General features: G+C 49.6%; 1 protein-coding gene across 2 annotated transcripts in view; it reads right to left on the minus strand.

Moving 5' to 3' along the window:
- Positions 1-558: 558 nt before the first annotated feature.
- The window catches only part of LOC146202100 (uncharacterized), a 43,392-nt gene continuing 25,993 nt past the window's right edge, over positions 559-17,957 (minus strand). The window contains exon 3 of one of the 2 annotated variants that reach the window (XM_084583964.1): positions 559-1,113. In XM_084583964.1, coding sequence (XP_084440090.1) covers positions 939-1,113 — 175 coding nt within the window. In that variant the 3' untranslated portion in view covers positions 559-938. The remainder of the gene's footprint in view (positions 1,114-17,957) is intronic. The other variant, XR_014701969.1, reaches the window with a different exon arrangement.

Here is a 17,957-nt window from a genome sequence, read left to right on the forward strand (position 1 = left end):
CAAACCCGCGGAGTCGAGACGGTTCCTTCGCAGTGCGAGGCGAGCACGCAACCACTCCGCCACAGAACCTTTTTTTTTCTTTATTACCGTCTTGGCAGCACAAGCAAACACAAAATACATGTACATGGTAATAAAAGCAACAATCACTTTCTGGCTACTGCATGATGATAGAATGAATTAAATGATTTTAATTTGTCGAGGACTGGCAGCCACTCAGGTTGAGGATCTTGCTGCCCGATGATATGATCGGAGGACCGGGACCTATAGGGACTTCACCGCAAGGCGTTGAGGAAGGCAGAAGACGGCTGGAGTTGTTAGGAGAAGAGCAAACTGAAGGTTTATTTTACACATTTACACAACATAAACGTGCAAGCACGTGAAAGGAGCGAGGTAGCTCTTAATCAACTGAGGGCACCGGCGAGTCACACTGAAGCAGCCCTCGTAGGCTGCTTAAATCACCTTTCAGTCCCAGTGTGGAACCTTCAGCTTCCCAAACGTCCAATGGGCGCTGAGCCGCTTCTTTTGGCTCCACCCATGCTTCTTTGGCTCCGCCCAATTGTTCCACCAGCACCTCACGCACAAACGCGCACACATACACACACCTCCTCTCACTTGTGCAGGGAATACGGTATACCACTGCACAACAGCCAGGCTGTCCCCGTTGTTCTCTCTGAAGCGGCGATGTCCCACCTGGTTTCAGCCATCTTTGCAATGGCGCCGGTCAGGCGATGGTGCACACATCCTCAGCAGCACAATGCCTGGTCCTAATGGCCATCGAGAGGCACGTGCAGCAGCATCTTTGAGTCAACAGTAGCTGGGTCACAACACGACGGCGTGCCGCGGCTCCTGGTTCGCCCCGGGCCGTGGTCCATTGTTCAGAGGAGGGGTGCTGAAGATCAAGAGACGCCCGTTCCGGTTACCGACAAAAGCACTTGACTTCAATTAGCCTGTCGGGAAGATAAGGATCCATGCTCCTTTGTACTGACGTGTCCCGTCAGCACGCCTCGGCCCGCTGTCGCAAGGAAAAACCACATCTGGCCTTCCAGCGGCGTTCTCCATATGCGCGGACCTTCCGCGACGATTTGGGGCCCCGGGCATAACACCGAACACTTCCTGTGTGCAGATGATGCTTTCAATGAAATACTGATAAGCAGGATGCACAATAATGCGTTCATGTCTTACATTCATTGAAGGGCGCCAAACACTGTGCATGCAGAGCAACATTCACAGGTCGCAAGACACTTCACCTGGTTCTGCGCATGGTAGGAAATGTATTCGAAAAGGTGCCAAAGGTAACTCTTTTTTCAGGGTACGTTTCAAGACATCCCAAAGAAAAACAGCATCGTAACAGTCTATATAGATATGTTCAATTGTTTCCACTTTTTTACATACAATACAATCGACTGACCATAGTACAAAAAGACATTTGCTCTGCAACCACGGTTTCACCGGATGTGTGTCAGTGTGTAATTGAAAAAAGAACGAACGCACTAAGGGCTTCACAAGCATTCTTTTGTTTCTTTTCAGCACGTCGCGTTCTGGACCCAAAAGTTATCGACTGCGATAAACGGGCACTGGCAAAAACATGTCCAGCAGACCTTTGTACAACTTTTTCTTTGCGACAACAGCGAGATACTCATCCGAAAATCTCGACCTGAGGATGCGGACAGCTGAACAACCTTCTTGCAAAAAAAAAAAAAAAAAAAAAAAAACACTTAACCTATCCGGCCGGCAGACAAAGACGACACTACATAATCAGGCAATGATGTCGACAATTGTACTTGAACAACAGTTAGAAGAAAACCATTTTGTTGCCACAAGAAAAAGAATCTGGTCGCTATATGTCTCAGAAATAAATGCGACAATCCTAGACTCCCATTCCGCACTTTGTGGAACAGATTACATCGGCTAGAGAGCTCCCATGTTGACGCCCAATTATAAACGTTGCGAACACTCTATGCAACTTTTACATGCAAATCCTGGGTAAAGATAACACTTGAAGAACATAAAATATCTTCGCTATTAAAACATATTACAAACAGTCGCTCTTGCAAACATGGAAAAGTCATGACCTCCCCACTTGTTTGTTTTAGCCTTAATGCGCTCTGCTTCATCGGACCAATATTTTTTGCTCTCTTTGTAGTGGGCTAGTGGCACGCCAAGGTACTTTCGTGGCGTGTCAATCCACTTCATTCTGCAAAACAGTTCCGGCGTGGCATGCCAGATTCCATGCCAAAATCCAGAATACTTTGGCCAGCTTATTGCACAGCCGCTCACATCACAAACATTTACGGCCTCTTTCACCACTTCTTGCGCGCTTTCCTGGTCACTACAGAACACTGCTCTATCGTCTGCATATGCCAACACACGTACTTATTTATCATAAAAAGTTAACACTCTAATGTTTTGCCTTGTGAGCGGTCTTAACCAATCGGCCCCAGGTACAGTGCGAAAAGAAGTGGAGAAAGAGGACAACCTTGTCTCACCGACGACAAGACTGGAATACTATTACTCTGGTGTTTATTTATAATGAACCTGTATGTACAGCCACACCATTTTCACTCCGTCAGTGATGACACGTCCTACATTTACATACTCTAAAAGCACGAATAAGATTTCATGTGCAACTCTGTGCAGGTCTAGTTGCATTATGGCGACACGACCCTGCGATGCCCCCCCCCCCCCCCCCCCTATCGCAACACTCAAGAACACTTCTAGCTACGTGTACGCAAGCAAAAATCGTTTTTTATTTTATACCACAGGTCTGATGTGGACCAACAAGGCTTTTAATTACACTCTGTAGTCGTCCACCTAACATTTTCATATAGATTTTGTAATCCACATTAGCTAAACTTATTGGGCGGTAAGATTCCACTGACTCCGCCACAGGGCCACATTGTTTCTCCCCGAATAAGATGGACCTAATGTATGCATTGCCTTATGACTGTCAGCTAATGTTTACGTGCGTCACCAGAAAGAAACTAATTACGGAAGTAATAGTTAAGCAAGTACCAAAGAACATCACAACAGATGGCACGAGCCGCCGCCTGATTCAAAGCCTTATACATCCATCTTCGAAGCATTGGGGTTTAAACGTTATCGCGTTGAACTCAAAGGCGAAGCTTAAGCGTCCTCCAATTTGTTTTTGTTACCCATGATGTTCGTCAAGGTTGCCCGCTGGCTCTCATTTTGCTTGTACTGACATTTGAGCATTTTTGCTTGGCTGTACATGGCCACCCTCTATTAGAGGTCTGCCATTGCCAGGCAACTGCACAGTGCGTATCATAGCATGCGCTGGTGACGTCACGCTGTACCATGTAAATGAACGGAGCCTTCTCAAGGTCTTCTCTATTTTCAGATTTGTATGCTTATTTGCCGGGGGCTACTTTTAATTAGTCTAAAATCAACTACTTTGTCATGGAGTCCCTGCAAACGCGCATATCCTCAGTGATGCCCTTGTAGTGGTGCCATCGGATGCGCATTTTAAGTATCATCTTTGACTGTTTCGGTGTCTGGGAGAGAATGTGGACTTCGGTTGCTGAGGGCATCAAGACTAGCGCCCGGTTGGCCCAGTATTTTGATTCACATTTGCGTGAGCGACGTTATCTTGTCCACCCAGTGATGCTGGGTACCTTCTTGTACCTGTAGATGCCACATTCCCAAACCTCCGCTTCGTGTTATGAGAAGTGCGCAGTCCGCGGAGCTGTGCTGGTATAACTACGCGAGCGCGGGGTATTTGCATTTCCTAACCTCTCTCGCCGCATCGTTGTAAGCATTGACGAGTTCCATGCGCATCTTGCAGGCGGGCATGCCTGCTGCTTGAACCGTGGTAAGGTATTTTTGGGCTCCTTGGCACGGGAATTGGATGCTGTGATCCTTAACACTGGACTCAAAGGGAACAACCATCACCATTCTACAAATATACAGTTGCCTTCACAGGCATGCTAAGTCCATGTTCCCTGACGTCAATATTGTTGAAGACCGTTTGGTTGATATTATGGACGAGCTAGTGTTGCCTACTGTACCGGCAAATCGGCATCACCAATGCGTCTTATCCCATTGGCCCGCGTAGCATCGGTCCCGCTACCGGACCACCTACGAGACTTAGGCTACTCGGTTGGGCTTTGCTGCCCACACGCGACCGCCTGGAACGATGAGGCGTATTTCCCCGTTGTGCACGCCAGAACTGCCCTCTTACGCAGCCTAATTGCCAAGCAACCGTCACCTGAGTGGTGGCACGTGAGTGGTGGCACGTGTATTCTGGCGCGCGGTTCTCGAGATTCCGCGAACAGGGTCTTGCATCAATTGTTTCGCATGGTCGCTTTCCCAATGGCCTTTTCGTACGCCTGTTAACAGTGCCAGGATTGTTCAGTTTATGGCGAAGTCATTACGCACCTGTATCTGGTGGGTTTCGGCGCCGTGCCATGTGGCCAATACTTGTTTGCTTGCGTCGTGAACTTATAAGTTACTTGTCAGAAGAACTCTTCTCCGAGGAGGAACGGAGTTTCTAGAACAATGGTCTTGCCTTTTTATTTATGAGGTTAATTACCGTGTCAGCTAAGTGTTTAGACCAATTGATGACGCGTCTCTTTGAGGCCGTCCGTTCGTGCAATAACTACGTCATAATCTTGTTATGCCATTCCCAGTGCTCATGTACTTCTTTCCTTCTTTCGCTTCACGTGTGAATTTCCCATTACCCAGTGTGAATTTCTTGCGAATGTCGAGTGTGAATGTTTGTGTTGTGTAACCGATCAGTTGCACGTATGTAAATAAACTTTTCAAAACGTGCATGTAGACATATCCTCCATTTATAATTTCACTCGCTCGGGCGACTGATTAAAATCGGCTGTACACTCCGGTTTCCCGAGAGTGCAAATGGGGTTTTCCATGCCCCTAGAGTGCTCCATCGCACATAGGGGTGCAAACTACAGTGTGACTTATGAGTGACTTCAACATTTACGACCTTGTCATGCATGCATATATTCTGGATTGTATTTACCCCTTTATGTCAATAAAAAGTGCATCGAGCCCACCAGACAGCGGTGATTTTCATAAATGTACAAGAAAGCCCGACCATTCGAGCGCTCATAGACGGCGTGTAGACGACTGTACAAGAAAGGTGTGCAAACCTTGCAACCTCATGACGTCAATTAATAGTCTAGAGACTGTCGCTACAATGCAGCTTCAGTAGCATGACGTTTTGCAAGCCCGGAGCAAAACGTTAAGTCGACACGTTTTGCACCGCCCCCCAAAAATGCGCATCCAGTAAGCTCCGAAGTATTTCTGCATGCACTCAGAAGGATTGTGTGACGCACGCTGATAACTGCCAAGAAGGTTTCTCAAAATATCGCGGCTCAGCGAACCAGAGCAAGAACGTCTGATTTGGATTAAACATATGTGCGAGTGTTTGCCATAGGTCGGCGCACTCACTCATGATTGCACTCATATTTCTCTCAAACATTAGTCGTAGTAGCCCTGTTTACATGGACCCGACAGCGGGGGTCGAGCTGAGGAGTTGAGTGGACTCGACCATACCGGGTTTACATGAGAGTGGCGATTACGGCAGCGCCTCCGGTTTTCCCCCGATTTTTCCCCGTGCATCTCTATACACCTTTTCAAAATTGGCCAAAGGGGGCTGTCATATTGGAGATTGGGCTGTGCTCATATAACACAGGAAAAAGCTGCGGATTCTCCCCCCATGCCTGCTTCACAGCCGTGAAAAGGTCTATAGCAGCGTTTGAATGGACCAGCCAGGAGCGGGCTGAGTTGAGTTGTCGAGTCGAAAACCTGTTACAGAGTTCATGTAAATGCTGTCGGGTTGGGTCGAGAAGTCGGGGGGTCGAGTCGAGTTATTCCGGCGCAGGAGATGGGTTGACTGTATTCGACCCCGCAGCAGGAAGCATGTAAACATTGTCGGGTTGAGTCGGGGTACAGTGGGAGAGGAGAACAAAATATGGAAAACGCTAGAGATGCACTAGTGAAAATGGAATCGGGTGCCGTGTGCCAGTTATTCGCCGCGACGTGATGTACCGCAGTAATCGCCGCTGTCCAGAGCCGCTTCTGCGGTCGTCGGGTCGGGTTTATGTAAATCTGGTAGGGTCGAGTCCACTCAACTCAGCTCCCCAACTCGTACCTCCACTGTCAGGTCCATATAAACAGGGCTTATTGTCTTTTCCGTACACTGGCGACTCGGGAAGGTTGCGCGACTCGATTCATCATGGAGGGGAGACCCGAAACATTCCTCAGCAATAATTCGGATCTACCCTCCCCCCCCCCCCTGTGACAAATTGGTCGCGCGAAGTCTCGCCGTGCCCCGACTCAACTTGACTGCGTTTACATGCTTCCTGCAACGGGGTCGAGCCGAGTCAGCCCACCCACTGCGCCGGAGTTGACTCGACTCTAACCCTCGACTTATCGATCCAACCCGACAGTGTTTACATGAACCCTGTAACCGATTTTCGATCCAATAACTCAATCATCCGTCTTCTGTCGGGTTCATATAAACTCCACTTAAATGAACTCCGTAACCGGGTTTCGACACGATAAGTCAATTTAACCCGCTCCTGTCGGCTCCATGTAAACGCCGCTATATGGAGCTTTAGAAGGAGGGACATTATCGGTTAGGGGGAAATGGCAATTGCAGGGCGAAAATGCGCTCGCGGAATGCTGCGAAGAATCGGCGAGGGGTGCGTAAATTACTCTAAGCATGGCACTCGCGCCCCGCTATTACCCTATTCCGAAAACCGATGGGATCCCCCTATTCTAAATCTCTCCAGTGAGTGTGAGGAGTAGTTGTGAGTGGACATGAGCATGAGCCCGAGTGACTGGCTGTGAGTGCAAGCGAAAATGAGTGGATGTGAGTAGCTCTGCTTATATGAGCCCCGTTTATATAGACCCGATAGCAGGGGTCCAGTTGAGTTGAGTGGACTAGACCCTACTGAGTTTACATGACCCCGACCCGACGAGCACAGAACTGCCTCTGGATGACACCTAGCGTCGAGGCGAAGAACTAGCAGACGGCATCCGATTCCGGTTTTTCCCCCGCACACCTCCAGCGTTTTAAGTAGTGTTCTCTCCCAGTGTGCCTCGACTCAACTCGACAGCATTTACATGCTTCTTGAAGCGGGGTCGAGTCCAGTCAACCCACCCCCTGCGCCGGAGTTGACTCGACACCTCGACTTTTCGACCCAACCCTACAACAGTTACTTAGCCCTGTAACCGGTTTTCGACCCGATAACTCACTCAACCCGCTCCTGTCGGGTCCGTGTAAACGCCTCTATGGACCCTACAGCGGGGGCCGAGTTGAGTGGACTCGACCCTACCGGGTTAACATGAACCCGACTCGCTAGCATTTAACGAGCTGCGATTGCGGTGGCGCCTCGCGTTGTGGCGAACTAGCAGATGGCACCCGATTCCTTTTCATTTTCGTACACTGGGGTGACTCGCGGAGATCGCGAGACTTGATTCGTTACGGAGAGGGGGCCCGAACAATTTCCCCAGTAATTGATCGGGTCTCCCCCTCCGTGACTAATCGGTCGCGCGACGTCCCACCGTGTCCGCTCAACTCGACTGCGTTTACATGCGTTCTGCAGCGGGGTCGAGCCGAATCAACCAATCGCCTGCGCCGGAGTTGATTCGACTCGACCCCTTGACTTCTCGACCCGACCCGATAGCGTTTACGAGTTTTACCCTTGCCCTGTTTACATGGACCCGACAGCAGAGGGCCAAGTTGGGGAGTTGAGTGGATTCTACCATACCGGGTTTACATGAACCTGACCCGACGAGCGCAGAACAGGCTCTGGACGAGTGGCGATTACGGCGGCACCTCGCGTCGAAGCGAAGAACTAGCAGGCAGCACCCGATTCCAGTTTCCCCCGAGCATCTCTAGTGTTTTTTGTACTGTTCTTTCCCACTGTGCCCCGAATCCACCCGACAACGCTTACATGCTTCCTGCAGCGTGGTCGAGTCCAGTCAACCCATCCCCTGCACGGGAGTTGACTGGACGCGACCCGTCGTCTTCTCCAGCCGACCCGACGGGGTTTACATGAACCCGGTAACCGGTTTTCGACCCGATAACTCAACTCAACCCGCTCCTGTCGGGTCCATGTAAACGCCGCTCCTGTAACTGGTTTTCGTCCCGATAATTCCACTAGCCCACTCCTGTCTGGTCCATGTAAACGCCGCTAGTGTGAATGAGCCGTTCCTTATTTTGCCGACACTTGGTGCTTGCATATATTGCAAAAAGTAACGCTTCAGGACATAGTTATACGCTATTTTGCACAACTGATCGCAGCCAGAACAAGAGCACTCCAAGCTTTACAATGGTGCACAAAACGTTTTTAATGGCTTGAAAATGTGTTACTATACGTAACTGGGGGCTCCAATAGCGACCATATTTTCCCGAATTCTATGACAGCGCCGTGCGCAGGAACAACCTTGTCAATACGCGTTTGTAGGATTGTTTAAAAGAGACGCGGTATATGTGAACCCTTGAAAAAAGCGAGTATCAAGTGCAGCCTAAGAACAACAATATTTTGTAAAGGGGGCACCAGCATTTATCCACCTAGCTCATTCGATTGGGTGTGGCAATTCATCAAAGTGCCTGCATTCGCTACAAAAAACGACGGTTAGCATCAGTTTCAGGCGCTATAGGCGCAAATGGCCGCAACAAGTGCAAAAGCACTCCAGGTGTAAAAGTGATGGTGAAAAGGTCTCGATTGGACATGTTACATTGTAGTCACGTTGCAGTAGTAGTCGTAGTATTAGTAGTAGGTTAGTAATTAAATATTTTAAATATGAAGGATATGATTTTTGCCAACCGTGCCATCTGCCACCAAGATCGGAAGCACCTCAACTGACTGAAAAATAGTGTAGCGCCGCGCACTTGGACAAAATTTTCTTTCAGAAAAGTCCATGCAGAAAATCAAATGAAGAAGTATAACAAGTCAGGAAATTTGGTGCTGTTGTTTGTGACTGAAATAATTTTCTGTAAGTGGCAGCCTCTAGTGCGTTCTATCTGCTGTACTCTCTATCGAAGTGCTTGCAACTGCTACAAGAAGTGAAGCTTCACTTGTATTTTAGCTACTTTAGACATAATTGACTACATTCAATGCGTGTGCAATACTAGTGTAGTACCGGTGTCGAAAAAGTGCGTAACAAAATGTGGCTGATTTTTCGTTCGAATACATGACACCCCAATCCTGCTTCTGCGCGTGCGCAATGCGTAGCCTAGCAGCACGTCATAGAACCAAAATGCTCGAAGCTGCTCAGTGGCGCTTTCTTTGGAGACGCGTGTATGGATACTAGGTGACAATAGCATGGCGCCACTTGAGTTAATAAATATTTTTTTTTACGTGCGTGAATCTATGTAAAATATTACTTGTTCATTGCGGATTTTATATGAGCGCCACAGGAAGCGAATCGATGTCGCGAAGGATTTGCATAACTTGACAAAATATGTGCCTGCGGTAGATCAGCGTTGCTACTTGACGAAGGCAGTCGAATCCAGCATGTGAAGGGGAAACGCTGACGAGAAAAACGGCCGCCAAACAGACGGGGGGGGGGGGGGGGGGTTGTTTTGAACGGGTGTTTGTGATGAATGTGAGCGGCAGAGGCATTGAGAACTGAGCGTTTGGTGTTTATGGCGGGGCATTGCAGATCCCAGGGGGAAGCTTGATGGAGTGCGTGTCGATATTGCAGCCTTGGTTGGGATAACTGCTATGTAGAACCAAGTATCAGCAATGGTGTGCAGAGGCAGTGGCGACACGTTGTATCACCATCGACCAGAAGAACTGCGGCAGTCCGGCATACTTCAGTGCATTTTATCCGTGCAACTGCAGGCAGGTGAAGGATGCTGTGTTGGTTGCAGCCAGAAATGTGAAGAGTGAACGCCGGGCGGAATTTAGTGATTTCCTCGCTGAAAGTGCAAATTATGATGCTGTATTTTTTTCAGGCTTCTTTGCGGTGTTGCTGCGACTGGTGTCATTACACTAGTAAAATCGTTTCAAGCGGAAGTCGTGACTGAGGAAGCCATGGTACCAAGTGACATTATTGCGAGTGTATAAATCGGACATCGCTGACAATAAGAATTTTTTGGCGTGTGCTTGTGACCTGCAAAGACGTGGCGAATAGTGTCAAAAAGTTCTCGTCGACAAATATTCAGGCAAACAGTGACGTAAGTAACTAGCGAGAGATGTGTGTGTGTTAGAAGTACGGTCGATATACACCTGAAATACCTAGTCCCAGTGGAGGATTAAAAAGAAGCCCTTCAGCGATTTTGCAGGGGTTAGGGCGCTCGTCTGCTGTGCCCAGGAATGAAAGATTGGATCCCGGCCGCAGCGGCCGCTTTTCGATGGCGCCGAAAAGCGAGGCGTCTGTTTGCTGTGCGATGTCAGTGCGCTTTAAAGAACCCCAGTTCGAATTTTCCGGAGCCCTCTGCTACGATGCCTCTCACAGCCTGAGTCGCTTTGGGACATTATACACCGTATACTAAACCAGACCATTAGTGAACAATCCGAAGTTTCTTACAGCATGTTGGCAGCAGGGGAGATAATTGCCTGTAAATCATGCCTACGAAGACTACAGGAGTGTATTTCTCCCATGAGAAGTGCTTAAGTTGCAGGCGTCATATTTAATGTAGCCTGGTCATATGTAACTTATTCAGATTAATTGCGGTGCAGACGGTTTCAGAAGTTTGCTAGGTGGAAATCTTGCTCCATACAAACGCGTTATTTTCCATTCGTACGTTGTGACACGCGTAACGGCACATAGAAGAAAACATTTCGGCTAAGGTGTGTATTATTGCAATTTGGTAAATAGGCTTATAGGAAAGGAAAGGTGCTGTATCTTTCACAGTTTCTCTATCGACACCTGTACCATGCCATAAAGAAAGGAAGGAAGGTGAGAGTGAAAGTAGAAATAGAGTTTCTGTTGTGGAGGGCTACGGAGTTAATTTCGATCCAGGGAACTTCATCATACTCTGACATCGCACAGCACACAGACGCCTTTTGTAGAACCTCGCTTGGTCTATGCCCGTATTATAACGCTAATATGTGAACTCATACTGAGTAGCGGTATGAAATGAAAAGCCTACTTTTTATTGTGGGGATGGTCTTCCCGGAGCAACGCGAAACATGCAGTCGGTGCTGCTGTTTTGCAAACTAAAGAACAGACATGGTAGTAATAGAATTACCGTAATAAAATTGCTATAATTTAATTTGTTTTCCGTAATTTGTTATGTAACGAATTACTTTTTCGGTTTGGTAATTTAATAATGTACTGAATTACTTTTTGGCAGTGATTTCGCGGCAAAGATAATTAATTCCTTGCAAAATTACTTTTACCAAAGTGCACCACTACTCCTTCAATACACAACAAAGAAGAGTGCCTCGAAATCAGGAACGACTTGCGGCAAGCCGGACGTAATGGATCGGCAAAAGTAGGCAGAATTAAGCAAAAAAAGTGCGCCCGAGACCTTCTGTGTAGCAGGGTCACCTAGTGCGGCTATACCGTGGCAACCATTTTCCAAGCAGCAGCACACAACACGTCAAGGGAATGCAGAAGGGACAGATGGTGCAAGAAGGCTGGAGTTGAAAACTAGTTGGGAGCATGGCGCATTGGCACTCTCTGTTGCGTCGGCTAGGGCACAGTGGCGCCTGGTTACACTCGTCACAACGGGGAAAGGGAGGTAGAGGGTGGGAGGAGACAGGCGGAAGGGCCCATGGCGTGATCAACGGGCCGTTTCGTGTGTATTACTGCGCGCAAGGTGCCGAGGTCGATTCTTGGGACTACGGAAGCAATATATAACCTAGCTTCTTCCGGACCTTCAAAGGGCGAATCCAGCAAGACGCTGGATTTAGAACAACTTGTTCCGGAGAACAAGTTGTTGATTTGTTTACTAGCTTTATTATAGTGTTTGCATGGTTGAAACTAGAAAATAAAAAAGTAATTGAATTACTCCGTCGAAGTAATTGTGATGTAATTTCATTACTTTTTGTGAGGAGTAATGAGTAATATAATCAGTTTCTGCGATTTTCGGCCAAGTAATTAGTAATGTAGTTTAATTCCTTTCTTAAAAGTAATTTTTCCATGTATGTTAGAGACCCCCTTTGGGGTCCCTGCGAGAGGGTGGGGACGGCAGCCGCGCTGCTGACCCCTCCCAATGGGATCTCTTCTGGGAACTGTTGCCAAAACACCCGTTCCGTTCTTCCCGTGTCGGTCTGGCGTCTACACGCTCCTTACTTGCACCCCGATCAGGTCACCTCCTGGTGACGTAATAAGCAGGCCGCTCGCGGGAAGCGAACGGGGAGACCGCCATTGACTCGGGCAGGAACAGGTGCGCGTACGTACTTCCCTCCGGGTTTCTTGGCTTCGGCCGGGGTGCCGCGGTTTGCGAACGCACCCGTAACTTATATGCTTGTTCGACACCAAGCCCGAGATGAGTCCAGCGACCGCCTGTGCGGCGCCAGCGCTTGAGTCGGGAGGGCCTAGTTTGGCACGGTTCTCCGTCACCGTCGGCCAGCGCCGGTGGTGGTGCGCGTTGAGCTATCGACGTGCGACCTGTGTCGTGGAGATGTGCTCCGCGCATCCCTCATCTTCCCTCGTCATGTATCGCGTGCGTTTTGACCCGTCTGTTGGCCGTGCTGCCTACGAGCGCCCTTAGCTCCGATGCGGACGCGTGAGTAGCCTCTGCTCGTGTGCGCGGCGCCAAGAGGGCCCCGCTCATGGGTGCTGCTGCTGAGCTATGGGCTTGTACTGAGGTCTGAGGGATCAGTGCAGTGTATGTGATACAGCTTTCTGTGCATAAACATTTGTGCTTATAACTTGTGCTCTAGATTCCTTCGAAGCGGAAGCGCACACGCGCAATGCATGCTAGCTGCGCAGCAGAGCAGCACACTGTTTGGAAGGTAGTCCCATAATATGATAAAAGCTGCGCGTAGTAGCTGAAACATAAAGCGGTGGTAGCATAGCTCACTATCTCAAATGGAAAGTTTGACCAGACCCGATCACAACTTCTCACAAACCTTCTATATAAGGCGCGTTTTGCGCAATGGCATACAGGTCAAGAGATGTGTACACGCTGCTTCCGTAATCAACGACTTGTTTAGGACTCTTCTTCAGTGTGCTGTTAGTTTCAGCATGGTCATGTGGTGGGAGCTCTGCGTGAATCGGTATGCTCAGAGAGCAAGGCTCGACCGCTGCAGACTCCGCAACTCCCTTCTGCTGCCATTGTTTGTGGGAGGGACAGTGCTCCATGTTTAGCAGCAGAATTTCGCCTCAATTGCGTTAATATGTAACACGGCATTTAGGATAGGTCTCTGTCGTATGTTGTGTGATGGCATTGCATTATGCCCTAGTTTCGCCAGAACATTCTTGCGTATGTAGACTAATTGTGTGATGTTAATAAACTTCCCTTTGTGCAAAACTTTGGCGCATTTGCAACTTCACTGGCTTGTACGGCTGTGCACATCGGTGCCATGAAATTGAAGTCGTCCATGCAACTTTAGAGCGTTTGCACCCCCCCCCCCCCCCCATGCATCCGGGCTCAAAACTACTGTTTTGGGGCGGCAAGCCGATGAAGAAAGGAGACGAAACATGACCGATGGAGATGGTAGATAACGTGTGTAGATAACGTGCAATGAGATGGCGGACCTAACGCGAGCACGCCCGCCCGCTTCTCCTTGTTCGCCCGTAACACTATCATAAAAGGGCAGTCGTCCGCGCCCCTCTAGAGCGCTTGCATGGCGTATCAGGGGGCAAACTGCAGTGACTACATGTAAGTAGATTTTATTGGATTGTGTTCAATTCTTTATGGCAATAATATTGCCACGCCACTGACGACGAGGAAGGATTGTGCTGGTCTGGGAGAAGAAGAGGAGAAAGCGTTGGTGCCTGGGGGCTAGTAGGCTTCACCTTGTCCCACTGTCATATCACTGTAAATAAACACCCCTTTGCTATTTCACTGTAACAACTTGGTGGAAGGTGCTCCGTTCGATCCCTAGGTACGGCGCAGCAAGACCAACTGGAGTTTCGACGTAGTCGCCGCCTTGCTCGACTGCCACCGCTTTCAACCATATCATAGACCACGCTGAATCTAACCGTGCCAGCCGCGACGCTGCAAGCCAGGCTGGTGGCAGGCGTGCCCCCTCCAGCTCTATTCCCTGCCAGCCTTACCGGGAACCACGACCGTTTTCAGGAGAAGAAGGTGAGGACGTTGAGAAGTGGGTACTTCATTATGAACGAGTTAGTCGGTACAACCGGTGGGACCCTATCACCATGCTCACAAATGTCGTTTTATTTCTAACTCACACGGCTATGACCTGGTTCGAGAATAACGAGGACAATTTGACAACTTAGGAACGGTTTGCCGCCGAGATAAAACAGCGTTTTGGTGACTCTGTACCGAGCAAAAAGCGGGCTGAGCAGACCCTTGCTCAAAGAGCTCAATTGCCGGATGAAACTTGTACCACTTATACAGGAGAGATCCTCAGATTGTGCAAATGTGTGAATTCCAACATGCCTGAAGAAGGCAGAGTCGGTCACATTTTGAAGGGCATCGCGGCTGACGTGTACAACTTTTTAATCGCCAAAGACATCCTTGAAACCGTCTCCGATGTTATTAAACACATCCGCGCTTTTCAAGCTCTCAAAACGCGTCGTATTGCACCAAAATTTGGACTGCTGGCCAACGGGCCTACCGTGGCCCGCCTCGATGACCATGCCCAACTAGATCTTAATTCCGTCGACGATCCGGCAAATCGTGCGGGAAGAACTCCTGTGGCTCAACCCACTTCCCCTGCACGAATCTGCTGAGGTCTCTGTCCAGAGGGTATCTAGACGGCCGGCTTCACCACCACAAGCGATTACAGTGCAGCCTTTCGCGCAAGCTCCTGAAGTTGCAGCTTCTATTGACTATCCTCCTATGCATTTCGCCAACCGGAATGCGTCGATGCCTGACGCCCCAAGGTATGACGTCGCCTTAAGTGCACATAGATCTTCCATTCGATCTACCAGGATTCCTGAGCAGTATGAGCATTCAGCCAGACCTACGACGCGCCCAGCTGTTCCTTGCTCTTATCCACAACAGCATTTTCTACCTTCCCCGCCGATATGCTACCGCTGCGGCATCGAAGATCACATCGCCAGGTACTGCCGCAGTAGGTTCTCGCCTCGCTACAACCGTCCGGCGCCTCCAACAGTACCCAACAATCGGCGATACAGTCCCGTTTTTCAGCAATCAAATACTCAGCGTGGGTATTTGATTGCAACATCCATAACGAGAATCTCCGCGGCATCTGATAGAAGTGTTACTCCTCCACCCGCCTTCCGTGCGCGTCGTTCTCCATCACCGCGGCGGCGCTCCATGTCGCCTCAGCAGGAAAACTGACCAGCGCGACCAATGGGGGTGAGGCCGCTGGAAATGTGCTGTGTGCCAACATCCCTCCAACTACAATGCTCAAAAACAAAATTCGTGTGTTCATTGATGGTGTGTGTACGGTGTGTGCTTTGGTGGATAGGGGTGCGACTGCGTCTGTGATGAGTAATCAGTTTAGGCGCTTGTTGGGACGCAAAGTGATGTTTGAATATGACCGTGCTTCAACGTTCTGTGGTGTGAGTGGAGAGGCGTTGCGGCCACTCATGACCGCTCCCATTCGCGGCCACTCACACTCATGGCCGCTACCATTTGTGGCCACTCACTCGCACTCACACTCATGGCCGCTCCCATTCGTGGCTACTCACTAACACGCACGATCACTCTCAAACGCGTCCACTCACTCAAACTTATGCGCGCGAGGAGGATGTCCCTCTTCCTGGCTACACAGGATACAGTGGTGTGACCGAGTGTACCTCAACTATGTGCACCGCCGGGCCATGTCTCAATTCCTCCCACCACCTGGGAAACCGCGAGTGGATGTGTATGTTCGCTCCAACATCCTGCACACTCTCATCGATGTGTCAGGTTTTGTGAGTGGTCCTATGAAATGAGCCGCCATTACAGTGCGCGTGGGTGATACCGACACTTCAACTGCGAGTGTTTACGTTCGTCTCTACTCTTGCTGGGATGTCACTGCCATTTCCCGAATCATTCATCGCCTGTCTTCTGATGCAATCATTTGTGGGGACTAACTCTTATCATAATGTGTGGGGATGTGCCTCCACCACTCGCCGTGGTAGAGATCTACTTGACGCCACCCTCGCGGCAGGACTTCTTCATATCAATGAAGTACAAGTAACTTTTGTCAGTGCACGCGGAGCGTCCAATGGAATTGACCTCACTTTCGCTATTGAAGCCTGTGCGCGTGAAGTTCGGCGTAAACCCCTCCCTGACACAAATGGGTCGGATCATTAGCCCATCAATCTGTGTCCCCGTGCGTCTCGTACCAATGTGCACACCTATAGCGTAATTCGCTGATCACATTTCCGTGAGTTCTGCGCCGGTGACCGCAGAGAGGCAGACTTTCTCGCCCACATAAGCCAATGCGCCAGAACGGCTACAGCCAAGTGTACAGTGGGTGCGGGTGCCCCGGTGCAGGATTTTAAACTACTGAACCTTCGTGCTGCTAGCCGTGTTGTCCAGCATCGGGCTATCCGCGCTCGTCGTCGAGAACTGTGGACAAGCTATAACTGCCTTGATGCGGCTTGCCGTCGACATGCAAAGAGCCTGCGCCGACGAAGCTGGGCAAGCTTCTGCACAGCCCTCTCGTACGGAGCGTCACCAGTGTCGATTATGGCGCATATAATGCACTCCTTTTTACAATCTAGCATCCCACGGAATCCGGTTGTGGCGAGTGGCCATTCATCGGGGCTTCACAAACCTTGATTTTGCGGAGCAGCCGGCTATACAGTTCGCACCACCCCTGACAGCCACCAACACTACTGCTCTTCCCCCCTCTCCAGTTCGGATGAGGCCTGCTGATGCCCTCTATTTCACTCCTAATGTGGTAAGCTAAGTTTCTGCCTTATGCGATGCGGACTTCACCACATGCGATTTTCGTAGTGCCCTAGGCCGCCGCAAACAAATGCTCCGAAAATTGACAAACCGCAGCAACAGCAACTGCTCGATGCCTTTAACGAGGTCTGGCGCAACGGTGACATCCCGCATGCTTAGAGAGAGGCTATCGTCGTTCTTTCTTTTTTTTTTTTTAAGAAAGGTAAAGCCGGAAGCAAACTCACCTCGTACCGACTTGTGTCCCTCACTTCCGCACCAGGGAAAGTGCTAGAGACTTTGGTCCTTGCTCGGCTCAACTGGGTAGTAAAGGCTAACAACGCGATTGTCCCACAGCAGAGCGGATTCCGAAGCCTTCGTTCAACAGCGGACTCCATCGCAGATGTTGTTTCGACACTAGAGCAAGCCCTTCATTGACGTCACGCCGGGTTTCTCATCCTGCTTGATGTCAAAAGTGCATTTGATTCCCTTTCACACTGGGCCATTTTGGGTGCTCGTATGGCCATAGGAATAAATGGACACTTCTACAACTACGTGCATTGCTTCCTGAGTGACCGAACGGTGCGTGTACGTGTCCACTCAGAGCTCCGCTCTTCTCGCCCAGTGTCGTGCGGTGTACTTCAGGGCAGTGTTTTGAGCCATTTTTTTTTTAATCGGACTCCATTCACTACTCAGTTCGTGATGCTGTGCGTGTTGCTGTATACACCGACGACGTGGCCCTCTTCGCGTGCTCCCCAACAACAAAGTGCCACCGCACAGTTCGCTTCTTGCAGTGCGTTTTTTACTGTGTTGTGGATTTCCTTACGAACCTCTATCTAACCGTCTGGAGTAAAAAAATAAAAAATAAAAAAACCAAGGCACTCATGGTTCATCGCTGTGGCTAGAAAGCGCGTTGGGGCGTCACCGAACTCAGTCTTAGCAGCCAACTTTTTCCATGGAACAAGCAGGTCCGATATTTGGGCCTACAGATTGACTACTTTCTCAAGTGGTCACCCGCTGTCAAGGCTTTCCG

This window comes from Amblyomma maculatum, chromosome 1 (genome assembly GCF_055883805.1).
Source record: "Amblyomma maculatum isolate TAMU_Amacu chromosome 1, ASM5588380v1, whole genome shotgun sequence".
NCBI classification, from domain to species: Eukaryota; Metazoa; Arthropoda; class Arachnida; order Ixodida; family Ixodidae; genus Amblyomma; species Amblyomma maculatum.